This window comes from Hemicordylus capensis, chromosome 1 (assembly GCF_027244095.1).
Source record: "Hemicordylus capensis ecotype Gifberg chromosome 1, rHemCap1.1.pri, whole genome shotgun sequence".
In the NCBI taxonomy this organism is placed as follows: Eukaryota; Metazoa; Chordata; class Lepidosauria; order Squamata; family Cordylidae; genus Hemicordylus; species Hemicordylus capensis.
Window position 1 is genome coordinate 201,478,260 of NC_069657.1, and position 17,331 is coordinate 201,495,590.

Sequence of the window (17,331 nt, forward strand, 5' to 3'; positions counted from 1 at the left end):
AAAGTAAAAAACAGATTAAAACCTAAACATTTAAAAAGCTGAAAAAGCTTGGGTGAGGAGTTACATTGATTTCCCTGCAACAACACTCAAAAGTGATGTCCAAATTAGGGACATCACTTGAAATAAGATGCAGACATATTATTGCCAGTACATCCTAGGACATGTCCCAGGAAAAAACAGCAGAATGGTTGTATAGTCTGGCCTGGTGGGGCATCACATTTTTTTTTAATGCTCCCTTACATTATGCATTCACTGTGATTCAAAAATTAGCATAATAGTGAGAAGGATGGTGCCAATTGTTCTCCATGCCAATCTAGTTGGTTTTTCCCCTCATAGCCACTCTTCTATTGAAAGCAAGTCTTGCCATTCTTTCACAACACTGCTCCACTGTCTCCATTGTCCACAGAGCTTCATATCACTCATACACTGATATATTCTTGCTGGGATCTTGTATGACACATACCTTTATGACAGCACTGAGTGTTTGCAAGACTGGCAGAAACTTCATTATGACCACATTCACACGTTACAGGAAACTGTGGGTCCAAAAGACTGCCGGTTTCCCTCCCTTGCTCCCCCTATACGTGCTTTGCAGACATCCAAAATGGTAGTCTCGGAGACTGCAGAGAGGCAGGGGAACTTGCCATGTGGGAGGGGGAACTGGTTGCGTGGGCTTCCTTCTAGGACAGCCCCAGAAGCCAATCACAGCCAGAGCGAGGGAGGAGGTTAATCCTCCCTTAACACCATTTACAGCTCACTGTAACTCCAATTTTGCCTTTGAGGACATAACGCTGTCAGACACAAACCTCAGGTATGAGCATTTAAACTCACCACAACCCAAGGGTTCAAACTGGAGTTTGGGAAGGAAAACCTCAGGTTGCTTTTCTGATGGAAGCACGGTTGCATGCATTCAGAAGTATAAGCAATTCAACCTCAGGTTCCTTTACCTCTGGTTTCCTGTTACATACAAATGTGGCCTACTAAACACTATTTCCTTTTAATAAAACACATTCTTCTTATCCTTGTTCCATAAGCCACGCCAAAATACAAATTGCAAGGAGCAATATGGCACATGCAAAGGTTTCTGGATGTCAGCCACTTTGTCAGAAAATGTTTCCAAAACCCCTATTTTGAGAGGGGGCGGGGCTTGTTGGGCAGTGTAGAGGGATGTGGTGAGGAGAAAGGGACTTGGAAGCTCTACTGCATTGCAGAATTTTGCACATGGCCCTTTGGATGAGGGCCAAGGGTTTGAAGACTGGGGCCAGGGGCTAGCTGAAAAATTATGGCTGGTATAAACAGCTGTAAGTCTATATGGTGGATGTGCAAGCATTATTTTATAGCGGGGGGTGGGGGCGAGTCTGCAAAGATGAACCCAATTATTACCATCCCTTTTTTATAAAACCAACTGAAATGTGTGCTTAATTTGGCTGAATATTGCAAGAATCAAACTGTAAAATTAGAATGTGTACATTCACATATAAAATAGCATAATCCTTGATGTTTCTCTGCTGGCCTTAGCAGAAAAAAACATTCACAGAGTGTGGTTTTGGTTTTTTTACAGTGTAATCTGTAAAAGGCAGTTCAGTGCTGAGAAAAAAGGATGTTAGAAGGAAAAAACCAATCAAGTGTTTACCACACACAAAAAAAATAGTGGTGTTTACTGACCTGATAAGCTTATTTATTATGAATACCAAGAAGGCTGTGGGAGAATTTTATCATAGAGTTTACAGTTATTGTATTAATTAAGGCAGATGGAATGCTAGCCTATATTCGGGGTGGAGAGGGAAAAGATATTTATGATGCAGAAAAAATACTAGGATATTTGAGTTTTAATGGTATAAACAGCCAAAGTCAAAAACCCTCCAATTGTTTTGCTTTGTTGAAGTATTTTGGTGTAGGAAGCTAATGTCCTACATGTCATTTCAAAAAGCTCAATGACATATACATTTTTTAAAAAAATCTAGAGCAGAACACTGACTCCTTTTTACTGATGTTTATAGAGAGAAAAACAAATAACAGATATGCTAAAATGATGGAAAAACCCATAAGGTTTATTTTAGATGTTTATATTTACAAAATAAGAAGAGGTTGGGCATTTTGCTGGCTTTGTACCTCACTTTGAAGAATCATGACAGCATGGTTAAAATGATGGTGCTCCAGGGTAGCAGAAGTCCCATAGAGCTGAGCCAAAGCAGATCCGCTCCTGAAAGAATGGCAAAGGACACAAAAGATCAGCACAGGTTCTTTCAGCAAATGTGCCTGAGATATTTCAAATTATGAGACAAATACTGTCAATAAAATATAATAAAAGTAGGTTAAATACAATTAAAATACAATATCACAATAACAAAAGTACAAGCAGCAACGAGAAAAACTTCAAAGCAGCAGTCCTTCCTAATAAGCCAATCAGCCACCAAAGGCTTGTCTAAAAAGGGAGGTTTTCAGGAGTCAACAGAAGACAGCCAAGGAGAAGGCTAGATAGGTCTCAAGAGAAGAGCATTCCACAACTTAGGCACCACTGCTGTGAAGGCATTCCTATGAAGGCATTTCCCAGCCAATCACAGTTCAGAGGGAAGTGGGATTCGGAACAGGAACTCCTCCAAAGATCTTAACGTTCAAGCCGGCTCACTGGCTCCTATGGTAACCAGTAGACATTCTGTCCACTTCTAGCCAGTGTGTCAATCACCATCTTACTGACAACACAGAACAGGTAACACAACATTAGGGCAGATCAATCCATGGGATCGTGGACCACCCATGACCACGTAGAGCCCCGCTCAGTGAAGGTGCCTCCTCCCCAGTTCTGAGGATTTTAAAATTTTATTTTATTTTATTTATTTTTACACTTGTATCCCACTTTTCCTCCAAGGGGCTCAGAGAGGTGTATATGGTTATTTTTATCCTCACAACAACCCTGTGAGGTAGGTTAGGTTGAGAGATACATGACTGGCCCAGAGTCACCCAGTGGATTTCATGGTTGAATGGCTGAACTCAGGTCTTCCTGGTCTTAGCCCAACACTCTTAACCACTACACTATGCTGGCTCTTCCTCCTACCCCTGCAGCCACCCACGCTACATGGCATGCAAATGCTGATAGTCCCTCAACCACAGCTCTTCAGACTATGGATGGGGAGTGGCATGATAAAATACTCCTTCACACAAAATAGGGAGAAGAGTTCTAGCCCAACCCTGAGCCGCTGTATTTACAGTGTGCATTTCAAGAGCAGGTGGAGAGAGAGGAGGGATCAGAATCAACCATTCAGTAAATGGAAGGCAGGGGGAGATATGGCAGTGAGAGACATCCAGGCCAGTGGAAGAGGGTCTCACCAGGTTTGAAAATGAACATGTTATGCTTAATGTGCATAACATGCATAACATTTTGCTTAATATGTGGCTAGTTGTATCAGAATGTAGATAGAGATGCACATGTGTATCTGGATGAGCACTCGGTTTATTTCCGCAATTGCTGAGTCAGTAAGCATGGAAGCCTGCTCAGGTGTGTGGGGATCTCCTAAGTTACATTGTGGTGGTGAGGTCTCAGAGCACATATTTATTTTATTTATTTATTGTTCAATTTCTATACTGCCGTTCATATCATATTACATTATTTAAAACAATTAAAAATCATAAACACACCAGGCAGCAGCCATAAAAAGACAAGACAGAACAGCAGAGAAGCAGAGAGATTTGCAGCCCCCTAAGGGGTAAAAGCCTGAACAAATTAAAATAGTTTCTAGTTGTTTTTTCAAAGCAGCCACAGGTGTCAGAGAATGGGCACCCCCCAGAAGAGCATTCCAGAGCCTGGGGGCAACAACAGAGAAGGCCCTGCCCTGTGTGCATAAGGATCCCAACAGTCCTGTATTGGACAGGACATCCCATTTTGGAGCCAAAAATAACTTCTCCCATACGGGATTCTGTTTTCCTCATATTTTGAGAGCTCCTTCTCATCCCCACCTCCTTTTCGCTTCACATATCCACTGCCTCCTTGCTCCTCCCTCCTCCTGCCTTCTGAGACCCTCTCATAACAAAGGCAGCCAGTGCCACCCACCAATCAAGCTCTCTCCTTTCCTCTCTCTCTCTTCCTGCATCCTGCCCTCCCCTCCTGTGCTGTCTCCAATCTCCTGGTGAGGCACATGACTCAGCTGGCTCAGGAAAACGTGTGTGTTGTGTGTGTGTGTGCATCCTTCATGATATCCAGCTGAAACTGAAATACAGTGGACAGTGGACTCTTTTCTGTTATCTGCTGCTGCTCTCAGGCAGGAGAATGGGGGGTTGGGGGTTCATTGAATGCGGGGAGGTGGGGGTGGGGAGGCAGGCAAAGCAACACGAGTGGACTCTTCTTCTGTTCCATTATTATCTGCTGCTCAGGCAAGAGAATTGCAGGGGGTTGGGTTGTTGGATGTGGGGAGGCAGAGAGGCAGCCAAAGCAACATGAGTGGACTATTCTGTTCTGTTATTTCTGCTGCTCATAAGAGGGTGTGTGTGTGTGTGTGTGTTGTTGGAGATAAACTTCCAGTGCATTGACCTTTTGCACCAACTGTCCTAATGACCACTAGGGGCATTGGGAGTAGAGACAGTCAGTCAGGGTCTCCCTATCTGTCCCTACTCTATGACCCCTGAACTGACTCTGCAGCACTTCCTGTGCTCAGTCACAATCCTTCCTTTCCTCCTAGAGAGCAGATGGAAACATCTCTCTCTCTCTCTCTCTCCCCTCTTACCTATCCATTATGTAGTCCTTTAGATTAGAGATAGGTCTTTCTTGTCTAAGTGTATCTAACCAACAAATATTTAGTGTTTAGTCATACAAGGATCTCCATGTGTTTTCTCTAAACAGCTGCAATATCCAAACCATCCTCTGCTACCTACTCTGTAACTGGAGTGTGTGCTCATTCCTTAGTGCTCTGCTGTTTTACCTATTGTGGGTAAAAATCAACAACCTCTAACATGTGTTTGGGTTGTTGCGGGGAGGCAGGAGGGATCTTGAAGCTTATTATATTAATTTTCAACTTTCAGCTGAATTATTAATGTAATTCAATAGCAATGCAATGTTGATAACCCAATGTGTGCATGACAATCAAGCCTCCCTCAATGTTGCCCTCGTGAAGCAAAGCCCCCTCTGACAACCTTGTTGGGATGGGCAGAAACTCTTGGGAGCAAGTGGTCCTTCAGATATCCAGGGCCCAAACAGTTAAGGGCTGATAACCAACATCTTGGATCCAGAAACAAATGCAATAGATGCATATCAACAGAAATATAACCAGTGCTAATTGTTTTGTTCTTAATGAAGGCAGCAGCATGTAATACAAAAATGCTAAAGAAAAATAGGAGACGAGTGGAATGGATGGCACAGTGGAAAAATTATATAACACCACTTCTATATTTTTGTGTGTGTTTATTGCTTAGAAATAGTCCTGCTGTAAAATATATATGCTACACATCATTTAAAATGCTAAGTTGAATCCTTAAAGGGAAACTATGAAATGTAATTGCAAATCTGAGAATTGTTGGAAGGTAGAAAGCAATAGGATTGGACTGTCACAATAGATTAATGGGCACCAGTATTTCACTTCTGGGACTCAGCCTAAAGCCACAAGATGGGGTTTGTTGTTGTTGTTACTGTTGTTTTAAAGAAATGAGTGTAAAAGATTATGCTAGGAACAAGGAGAAGGAGTCTCCTAGGAGATTATACTACAAAGCTGCACCATACGGATATTTAATCATCATGGGGCAGCTGTAATGGGGGTGGATGACAACTGGGAAGCATCATCCCCCAGAGAAAACAGTGCTGAGGTGTATTAACAGAGCAATTTCAGGGAGCTGTGATGTTGTTTTCAATCACACGTCTCTTGATCTTTCATCACACACTTGGAAATGGAAGGGTGGGATGAGGGCAATGTTAAGCTTGATTTTAAGAGTCAGCTTGTGAGAATAAAGCACAGCTTCTGTTGAGGAAGTTACAACTCCTGTTACCAATAATACTTAACACACTATGTCACAACATGTCTTTTGTTCAAAGCCTCTGGCAATTTCAAGATCATTAGGGAGACACGGTTTTCTCTTTACACAAACACAAGGGATGGCAGTCAAAAAGTGACAACTATTGACCGATAGCATTCTTCTTCCTTTTACCTTTTAAAAAGGTAAGGTAAACATCATTCCAGAAGGGAAATAGGACTGGCCACAGATAGTTTAAAAAACCCCAAATAAGTTGTTTCAGTTAGGATTTATTAATATAATTAATCAAGGCAGATTTCCTTTTTAATGTGCGAACTAACATCTTAACAACTCACAGCTGGTCCAAGCATGACATTTTCCTTCATAAAGGAACAAAGCATATATACTATCCTTTGATATACAAGGAGGCTCTTCTCATGATCAGTGAGAAGAGCTGTAAGTGGGGTTCAAGAAGATCATTCAAGATGATCAAGAAGCAGCCCTGGTTGGCCGGATCAGCTGCCCACACGACTGCTGGGTCCATCACAGAGCGGGTGGGGCCTGCGAGGATTTGGGGCCACTTGGCCCCCGGACATTCCAGAATGCCCCGTGCGAATGCACCTGGCATCCTGGAGAGACCCCCAAGCCCGGGAGGCTGCAAGCAGCCTCCCGGTCAGGGGTCTACTTGTGTGTCACCACACGCTGTGGCAACACACGATCAAAAAGCTGAGGTTAACGGAGCGCTCGCTCCGTTAACCTCATCTAAGGGGAGGGGTACTTTGGGAGGTTTGCTGCTGGGAGCCGCGCAGCTCCCATTGCAGCACACGATCACCCAAAAGCGGGCTAGGCTCCCTTAGCCCGCTTTTGGCCAATTGTGAGAATAGCCTCAAAGTGGGGCAAGAGAGTTTATATTGGTACAGGTACACAGAATGGTCAGCTGCCACACACACACACACACACACACACACACACACACACACACACACACACAGGCTTCATCAACATATGAAAAGGTGCTTAAGGCTGCAGCAGAGGAGCTATTATTTTAATTCTTGCTGTAACAACCCAGGACCCAGGAAAAAAAAATCTGCAGTGCTTGAGCAGACCCTAGAACAGGGATTCTCAGCATTGGGTCCCCAGCTGTTATTGGACTTCAACTCCCATAATCCCCAGCCAAAGGCCACTGAGGCTGGAGATTATAGGAGTTGAGGTCCAATAACATCTGGGGACCCCATGTTGAGAATCCCTGCTCTAGAACATAAGAAGAATGTGCACATCATAGCTCAGTAACTCCAGCTCATGCCCACCACATGGCCTGAGAGAGAACACATTTAGATGGTGTTCCTTCAAGACAGGGTTAAGTATCAGCGTTACATGTGAACACACAAATGAACATACACACACCCCAAATAAACCATTGAAAGTACTGCTTTAATGCTGCAAATCTATAAAAACTGTAGACTTGCTCACCTGGTAGTTGCTCATAATTGAATCAGATTCCAGTGGCAACCCTATGCACACTTATCCGGGAGTAGGCCCCACCAGGGGCGGAGCTATAATTGGGCGAACAGGTTCAAAGAACCCGGGCCATGCCCAATCAAGAGCCGCCATTCGCAGCCCTTACACGCCCCCCACGTCTGAAGTCAGACGCAGGGGCGGTAGTTTAGCTCCCGAGCAGGGGCCACGCAGCCCTTTCGGGAACTAAACTAAGGCTGGTGCTGCGTTTGCAGCACCAGCCAGGAGCGGCTCTTCCTTGCAAAGGAACGCAGCGCCAGCCTAACTAGCTCCTGAAGGGGCCGCACGGCCCCTTCAGGAGCTAAGACTGGTGCTGCATTCGCAACGCAGCCCAGAAGCGGCTCTTCCCTGCCGCTCCTGGGCTGCGCTGCGAACACAGCACCAGCCTTCGTCTAACTGCCGAAGGGGCCGCGCTTCTCCTGAACGGAGCCTCAAGGTTCCGTTTGGGAGCCAGACCATGGCCCCCCCCCCCCGTGTCTGACGTCAGATGCGGGGGCATGGCTATCCCCTGCGTCTGATGTCAGACGCAGGGGGCGGGGCTATCGGGGCGCCCACCACGGCTGCACACGGGCCGCCAGTGGGCTAGCTACGCCCCTGGGCCCCACTGGATGCCACAGGATTTTCTTCTGAGTAAAGATTCTGCCTCATTCTGAGTAAAGTACTGCCTCATTAATCAATGGAGTTTTGGAATACCCCTGCTAACCTGACAAAGAGGCACCTTTGATTCTCTTTATTTATGGTGATTCTCTTTATTTAGCAGGGAGAGAGCAACTGGCCCTATCCACCCCCAGCACAGTACCTCCAGTGACTGTTGCTGGTGTCTATCTTATATTTCTTTTTAGATTGTGAGCCCTTTGGGGACAGGGATCCATCTTATTTATTATTTCTCTGTGTAAACCACCCTGAGCCATTTCTGGAAGGGCGGTATAGAAATTGAATGAATGAATGAATGAATAGCAATAGCAATAGCACTTACATTTATATACCGCTCTATAGCTGGAAGCTCTCTAAGCGGTTTACAATGATTTAGCATATTGCCCCCCAACATTCTGGGTACTCATTTTACCGACCTTGGAAGGATGGAAGGCTGAGTCAACCTTGAGCCCCTTGGTCAGGATTGAACTTGTAACCTTCTGGTTACAGGGTGGCAGTTTTACCACTGCACCACCAGGGGCTCTGAATGAATATAGTAAGTAAATATATATTACTATATAGTAATATAGTAAAGAGCCAGCGTGGTATAGTGGTTAGAGTGCTGGACTAGGACCGGGAAGACCCGAGTTCGAATCCCCATTCAGCCATGATACTAGCTGGGTGACTCTGGGCCAGTCACTTCTCTCTCAGCCTAACCTACTTCACAGGGTTGTTGTGAGGAGAAACTCAAGTATGTAGTACACCACTCTGGGCTCCTTGGAGGAAGAGCGGGATATAAATGTAATAATAAATAAATAAATAAATAATAACAATAACAACAACAAAAATAATAAATCCAGTCAATAACATTTGGTAGGCTGTGTGTAAATAGATGATAATAATAATAATAGCAGTATTTCCAAGCACTCCAGAGAACAGGCAAAATTAAAAGAAGAGGGAAAGGCATTCTGGAATTCAAAGTGATCTGCTTCTGGTTCCTCCTGCAGAAACCATTTGAGTAGAGAATCCTTTTCAAATGCAGAAGATTCCTTTATGTGAAGCCATTGGGGGTACCAAGGAGCGAGTAACTAGAAGGGAGCTATTGTAGCGGTACCAGAAGGACCTGAAGCTGTTAGTGGAAGAAGCCAAGGCCTAGGAGCCAGAACAGCCTTATGGGGCATCTCAGCCCCACCCTTTTCTGCATCTGGGGGCTGGAAGTGGAAATCTGCCTAAGCCACCTTCCTTCATCTTGCTTTAATGTGTTTGGTACGTAGGTTGGGGATGGAGAGAAAAAAGAGCTCAGGGTCACTCTTGTAGCACGAGGTTGCCCAGCACCTGAAGTGACCAGGATATCTCACTCAGGTGCTGATGAAATCTCGCTATAAGGCCTGGTCATATGCAACAGTCATATGTGAGAGCCATATTTATGGTACTGAGAGGTGGTGGGGCAATGCAGCCCCAACCCTGCCTGTTCCTGGAGCACTTCCAGTGCCTTTAGGCCCAGGAAACACACTACCTGCCTTGGGACCTGAAAAAGCTGTCCTGTCCTGTCCTGTTGTTTTGCTGCCCAATGATCTGGGCAATCCGATGCTGCTGCTCCAAGGCCTCTGCCCAGTGCTGCTGTCCCAGCCCACCAAGCCAAGAATCAGAAAGGACTAGTTTAGGGGGTGTGGTAATACCTGTATTCTCCACAACTAGTTTAACCCACTCAGAGCATCTGCACGCTAGTACTTCATTGTTCCCCTCACCCCCTTCCACAGCCCCCTCACCTCAGAGACCTCTCCACCCTCACCTGAACTGTGCTCCTGCTCTTCTTCCCATTGCTCCGGACCATCCCCCTCACTCCTCTTTGCCATGCTGCAGCCTCCTAACCCCAGAGTCCTCCCCACCCTCACCCAAGCCCCACTCCTGTTCCTCCCCGCAGGAGCAGCAGTGGACGTTGACTGGGCCTTTCCTAGCTTCCTCTCTCTCTCCGCCCATGGCCTCAGTAGCCCTGAGCAGCAGCAGTGGCAGTTAGCCAGGCCCTTCCTCACTGCTGCCACTGCCATGACTGCCCGTTCCCCTCAGGCGGCTGACAGACCCAGGCCCGTCTCTCACCCTTCCTTCTTTCTCTGATCCTCTTCTTTCTTTTTCTTTTTCTCTTTTTCTCTCCGCTCACTCCCCTCTGTCTTTCCATCCCCTCCCTCCCTGCTTTCTAGAGTTAATAGATCTTGTTCATCTTGTTGTTTCCTCATCTAATTTGCACTGTGGCAGCCTCCTTCTCGGAGAGGAGAGCTGGTCTTGTGGTAGCAAGCAAGACTTGTCCCCATAGCTAAGCAGGGTCTACCCTAGTTGCATCTGAATGGGAGACTTGATGTGTGAGCACTGCAAGATATTCCCCTCAGGGGATGGAGCCGTGCTGGGAAGAGCATATGATCCCAAGTTCCCTCCATGGCTGTATCTCCAAGATAGGGCTGAGAGAGACTCCTGCCTGCAACCTTGGAGAAGCCGCTGCCAGTCTGTGAAGGCAATACTGAGCTAGATAGACCAATGGTCTGACTCAGTATATGGCGGCTTCCTATGTTCCTATGTTCTCGTAAAGTGGCGCTTTCCTCCCCCATATCTATATAGATTCTTCTCTTCTCTACAATCAAGCACATCTTCTGACCAGTAACAGTTGCATCCCAACTGACCTTAACCATTGCAGGCTCCTCCTCCTTATCTGCATATGGAATCCTCACTGCCCAATCACCACGGTGCTTCTTCTCTCACAGGTTCCTCCTCCCTATCTGTATATGGAATCTCCACTGCCCAATCACCACAGTGCTTTTTCTCATGAACTCTCGTGAGAGCTGCCACACACGGGATTAGCCACGGCTATACTTTAGAGAATCAGATAGATAGATAGATAGATAGATAGATAGATAGATAGATAGACAGTCAGAACCTCTCCCCCCACCACCACACACACAGGGGAGATTTACCAAAGGAGGCTGCATGAGGTACCCTATGGGCCAGGCATCAGTCCCTGGATGGTTGGCAGAAAGAGTCAGCCTACCTGTCTGAGGTGGCTGAAACCTGCTGTGTGATTGAGTGATGGTGCCCAAATTGATTATGTTAGAACAGTTTGTGGCTCCTTTACTATTTTTTACAATTCATGTCTTGTAAACTCTTTCAATCAGCACCTTCTTGATAATGACAAGATGTTAGCTGACTTTAGATATTCAAACTGATTTGAATCTGATCAATTTGAGCTTGAATCAGGGTGATTTGAACTCGAATTGACTCGAATCACCCTTAGAATAAAGGGCATAATTCAAGTTGGAATCAAACTGATCCTGATTCAAATTGATTCAACTTATTCAATCACAATTTCCCCCCCAAAGAAATCTGGTCTACCAATTGGGGTCAGCAGGTAGACCCGCCCTCCGGCCCAGACTTCACATATTGGCTTGCCTTGTAGGACTGGTCAGACCAGTCCTCTGAGGCATGCTGACGTGCTAAGTCCAGAGCGGAAGGCTGGTCTACCTGCCGACCCCAATTGGTAGGCCAATTCTCCCTGGAAAAATGGTGCTGTTTTGAGGCCTGTTCTTCTGGGGAGAGCTGGTCTACCATTTGGGGTCGGTGGGTAGACTAGCCCACTTGGTGTGTTGGCCTGCCTTGGAGGACTGATCTACCAGGTATTCCAGTCCACCAAGGTGGGTCAGGCCGATTCACTATGCCCAGGGTGGAAGGCTAATCGATCCACTGACCCCTATTGGTAGACCAGTTCTCTCTGGGGGGAAATGCACTCAAATCACTTGAATCGATCTGAGTGATTCAAGGTTGATTTGTGGAAACACAAATTCAAGCTTGAATCGAATCTCAAAATCCGATTTGTGTACATCTCTAGCTGACTTTTGATCAGATATTAGCTGGCAGTTTTACCAACTGAATTGCTGCCCCATCTTTTAATCCAAAAGCATCTCTAGCATACATAAAATAATAAAATACAATTAAACTGCTCAAACTGTTAAAATCACCTAATTAAACATGCAGTTAAAACCACCAAGCAGGCACAAAAACAGTATGGGGGACTATACAGATATTATCCAGTAACTCTACCAGCAATTAGCCTATTAGGGATTTCTAGATAGATGCAGGCATTCCTTTCAGTACCCTGGCTCCATGCTGCCAGATTAGCACCTTCAGCTCAGGCCTAGTACTCACTGGGATTGTAAATCTATGTCTGAGCTACACCACTTCAGACTGCAGATGGGGGCTCATGTGACTGAACACTCCTGAATACATTTTGTGTGGGTGGGTATGCATATTCAGGAACACTCCTGAATACATATTGTGTGTGTGGGTAGACTAGCACCCTTCCCCCTTCAGTCTGAAGACTAAGGTTTACCACCCCATTGAGAAATAGAACCAAGAGGGACATTGTCTTAGCCATCCTTTCGTCTTTGCTATCACTAATTCCTCAATAAAACTGCAGTACATCTTCAATAAAATTCCTCAATAAATTCCTCAATAAAACTGCAGTACAGTAATGTAGTCATTTTTGTTATTCACTCTGGGGTAGATATCTGCAATTTCAGAATGCCTCACAGATGAAAGTATGGCAAATTCTCTCCACTCCTATGACAAGGCAATAGTAGCCTTTGGTTTCTGAGGGGTGTGGGATTGTACTCATCTTTGGACTCATTCCGAGGAGTGTGGGATTGTGATTCCATCTTTCTGATTTCTTGATCAGCCCTTTCTGTGGATGACTGGGTCAATTAGCAGGCTGGATATAAATGACACAGTTCACACAGAAGAATATCAATACCAGAAACTTTGCTGTACATAGCACCTTAGCACATTTCATCACATTCTTCCTGTGTGGCACAAGAGTTGCTCCTTTGAAAGTTCCCCAGCACTATCAGAGTTCTTTGCTCACACTGGAAAACTCCTACATGCATGCCCTAATTCAGCCAAGGCCTTACTCAACAGCTACTCTGTTTTACCTAATGGCTAATCTGCCTTTGAACCTTAGTGTATCTTCCAATAGCAGGCTGCTTCACTTATTCTAGCAAGCATATGTGTTACAAAATTATATTTAACAGCACAAGAAAAAAATTCACTGCAGTATGAACAGCAGCTGCAAAGGAAAATAAAATGGACCAGAATGTTTTGTGAAAGGTTTTCAGTTTCACAGAGGTAAATGCACAGCCTTCCCTATAATGTATAAGACCAGTACATTCATCTGCTGTAGCTGGGCTGGGAAGCCTCTGTGTTTACACATGGCCAATGGCTTGATTTTCTTCCCTCACAACTGGCAGCGAATGCCTGCCAAGCCTAATCCAATTGTTGAGATGTCCTGTTCCTCAGATGGAAGTGACCCACAATTCATTCCTGAGGCAACCGAGAAGTATACATGTCATCTGACCAAAGGTATCCAGATCCATCAGTGTGAACTCAGGTTTCCCACATTTTGACCCACAGTCCTCCAGGCTCACATACAGGCCTTCAGGAACTGCGGACAATGGACTGAGCTGAAGCTGAACCCAGAATACTTGCTTGGCAGTCTGAGAGACCACTGCTAAGGAAACCCTTAGCATAGGTTAGGGCACATGATGTGGATTAGAATTATTCTGGTCATAAAGGGCATTTATGTTCTAGGTTGCAAACCTCCACTTTTAGTCAGGCAGTTGATGGTGCAACAGCTCCTTCTAGACTAGTCCTCTTGTAGTCTGTGTTTCCTTAGCTCTTGGAACCGTCATCTCTGTATCCTATCCCATCATTCCTGTTCCATGCTGCCAGCCTGTTGTCCTGCTGGTAGCTACCCAGAAGAAACTTCTTGATCACTGGACTCAGGAACCTCCCCAACCTGAAAACCATTGAGGATTCTTTAAATTGTTAGCACAGGTTAATTTCAACCAATTTGAGCAGTGGTCATCCGATTTTATTCCAACTGACTGATCCACTATTGTGAGGGTCACCAACAAATTGCTCCGCAAAACAGAGCATGGAGGGCTTGGAGCAAATAATCTGACACGTAAACTAGAGGAAAGGTGGTAGAGAGTCCCATTCACTAACATGGATAAGAGGCATTTTTCTTCTGCATTCTATAGGAATATGCCTTTGTGAAATAAACTGAATAGAAATCCCATTTGTGAAAACACTTGCAACTGTTCTGAATGTAATGAGTTATATTTCCCTAACACTGCCTCAAAATTCAAATTATTGCAATACCGAAACCAGAATGACAGATGGGGAATGTTTAATGCTCTCCATGTTGGCATATGCAGATATGTAAATGACAGATATACTCCAACCAAACGGCCATCCAAATTCCATGTTACAGTTTTATACTAGACACAATTCACATGGGGCAAGCCAAATCCTTTGCAAGATACAAAGGGAATTTAAGGGTGTGGGAGGAATAAGGAATTATTATTGTGGACAGATCCTTTTAAAGGCCAGTATAAAAACACTTTGTCTTGCATGGCAGCATGAAGTTAATGCTTGCTCCTATAACACCTTCAACACCTGACACTTTTAGCTCTCATATGTATCAAAAATGAAGTAATAATTAAGAAGCATACTTGGCTTGGAAGGCATTGTTGGTTCCTCTGTGGTCAAGGTCATGGCATAAACATCCCACAATCAAAGCTAAAATTTCAATTTCCGTCAGTATCTCCTGGAATCCTGCTGTCTGAAAACAGGAAAAACAATATTGGTGATCTCTGCAGCATTCAGTGATACCATTAACAATTATACAAAATGATAGGAATGTGGACAGACACACACATTCTGTCATCTATTAAACTTGATCTTTTATTCAGACTACTCAGGCCTCTGGGCAGTATAAATGAAAAGTGCGGCTATAATTCCAACCTTGTTTTTATCAGCAACATATGAGCTCACACATGCATAAATCTATCTATCTATCTAAGATTTTTATATTGCCTCACCAAGATGGCTCTAGACGATTCACAAATATAAAAACAGATTTAAAAAACAAACTCATTAAAACAAAATTAAAACCAGTTAAAAGTCATTTCAATACTCACTAAAGGCCAGGCTACAAACATGTTTTAGGGCTCTTTTTGTTGGGAATTCTCTCTGGTAAGAGATACCCTTCTAATATAGCAGAGTGCACAGAGGCACAACACAACAGAGTTTGCCCAGGCATACGTGTATGCTGAGAGTAAAATAACTTGGAGCCAATTCATAGTTTTAAATCAATACAAGGAGTATCTATTAGTGAACGCCATTCTAGATAGTAAAGTGGAGAGATAGTATCTCTAATCTAGCTAGCTAGCTGGATGCACATGGATGCATCTCTGCACACATGGTGCAGGGAGAGAGAGGAGCTTGCATGCTGCAAGGGAGAAGAAAGGAAAGAGAGGGAAGAGGAAGCCGCAGGAAGTAAGTAAGTCCCTAAGAATAGCAATCTACATACCAAAGGGATAGTGTCAGAGCAGTAGAGAAGGGATGACCAACGTCTTGACCTCTCTGGCTTTCTGACTCACTAGTCTGTCCCTCTCTGTCATTGAGACATGAGACAGTGCAAAGCCCTTCACTTCCAACACTTTTAAAGGCTGATAAAATTCTTAAGCCTCTAATATCCATAAGGAGCACATCTCAGAGCCCACAAAGAACACCCTATCCCAAGTTGCCGCCTGATAAGCTGGTGGCAACCCCTGACAGACCTCTCCTGGGACTTTTACACACATGACTTTTAGCTTGCATCCCCTCCAGAACGGAAGGTGCAAGTCCACATATCAGCTGAATTTACTCCGAAGTCCCTGTGAGCTATTAGGGACCAGTACACACCCAATTCTGCTTTTCCCTGAATTACTGCTGCACTTTTTAGCTTAGCCCAGATTATGTCCGGAGGAAAAAAAATCCTGTATTTGCAGTAGTTTAAAAAACCAAACCAAACCCAAGCTTTCTGGTATGCCCCAACACTTCTCCCACGATGTGTGGAGGGGCCATTGCCAGTAATATGTCTTTTTTCAAAACTTGCACATTTGCAAGGCTAAATGAAGGCGAGTTTGACAGCTGTGTTGGTTATAGTCTTCTCTGAGTGATTTGCAATTGCGAGCACTGATGGGGAGAGGGATTGTGGCGGATTGGTGAAATTCTGTGGAGGGAGTCCAGGAGGGGAGGGGGAGGGAGAAATTCCCGAGTTAAACAAAAGCCTTGTTAGTGCCACTACTCCAGTCTTTTGGCTACCTTTAATTCATATATGAGTCTTATTGAAGCCTGGTCACCATAGGAATATATAGGCTTTACATATGCAGATATTGTTGGAGGATGCCCGGAACTTAACAATGGAGACTACAGGTTCGATGTAACCTCAGCCCTTTGTGTCAGAGCTGATTCCATGATGCTGCATTTTTCTTCATTGCAAGGAGAAAGCAATTATTTCTATTTTAAACTTCCATGGTCTCTTAAATGGTCTGGAGTGGGGGGAGGGGACATGAGGTGATGAAGGCAGTCACAAAGGCAAGTTCATTATAAAAATCAGCAAAGATTTGGGTCAGATTCAGCAGGTTTGGGTTAAGCGTTCTGTTGTTTGATCCAGCTGCTTGGCAACTTATCTCGCTGATCTTCTGCCACTAGCTGTCAAACCAACAACAACAAAAAGGTCTCTCACCTCCTCCTCTGGGATGTGATTGGTTGGAGATAAAACCCGGAGCAAGCTGTGGGAACACACACAGGAAAAAGATCCGCAGGGAATGCTGACAAGAACTGATCCTATGTGAACCCAAATTAAACAGCTGCAAATCTACTCCAAAGCAGATTCACTTTTTGGATACCCTGAAGCATGAAGCCATATCTGGATAACTCCCTGATGGACTTAATGTGTGGTGGGGATCATACTGAAGAAGGCACTCTCCCAGGTAACCTGGTCCTAAGCTTAGATACTGGATCCAGGACAATCATCCCAATGTTGCCATATTGCATAGCCCTATCTAGATAACTCCCTGATGAACTTAATGTGTGGTGGGGATCATACTGAAGAAGGCACTCTCCCAGGTAACCTGGTCCTAAGCTTAGATATTGGATCCAGGACAATCATCCCAACATTGCCAAATTGCAGTTTTTAAAAATGCCTCAATTTGACCGGATATTGTGCTATTTTGATGGTGCTTTAACAGGGAAGCCAATTGGCGAAGTTTTGCTATTGCCAATTTGTCTCACTTCAGTGACTGAACATTTACTGACCATAGAACAGGATGCTTTCCATCTGGTATGCTCATGTATTACACCAATAGCACATTAAACATGTCA

General features: G+C 44.7%; 1 protein-coding gene across 17 annotated transcripts in view; it reads right to left on the reverse strand.

The window, feature by feature from the left end:
• PDE11A (phosphodiesterase 11A) overlaps positions 1-17,331 on the reverse strand; it is a 299,742-nt gene that overhangs the window by 55,907 nt on the left and 226,504 nt on the right. For 15 of the 17 annotated variants that reach the window (XR_008310873.1, XR_008310875.1, XR_008310874.1 and 12 more), the window contains 2 exons: positions 14,634-14,743; positions 2,113-2,203 (listed from right to left, as the gene is read on the reverse strand). Coding sequence is in view for 11 of the 17 variants with exons in the window: in XM_053268425.1 (XP_053124400.1) it covers positions 2,113-2,203; positions 14,634-14,743 (201 nt within the window). In the remaining 6 variants the exon portion in view is untranslated. Of the gene's footprint in view, positions 1-2,112; positions 2,204-10,800; positions 12,833-13,716; positions 13,916-14,633; positions 14,744-17,331 lie in introns of those variants that run through there. The other 2 variants (XR_008310884.1, XR_008310883.1) reach the window with 2 other exon arrangements.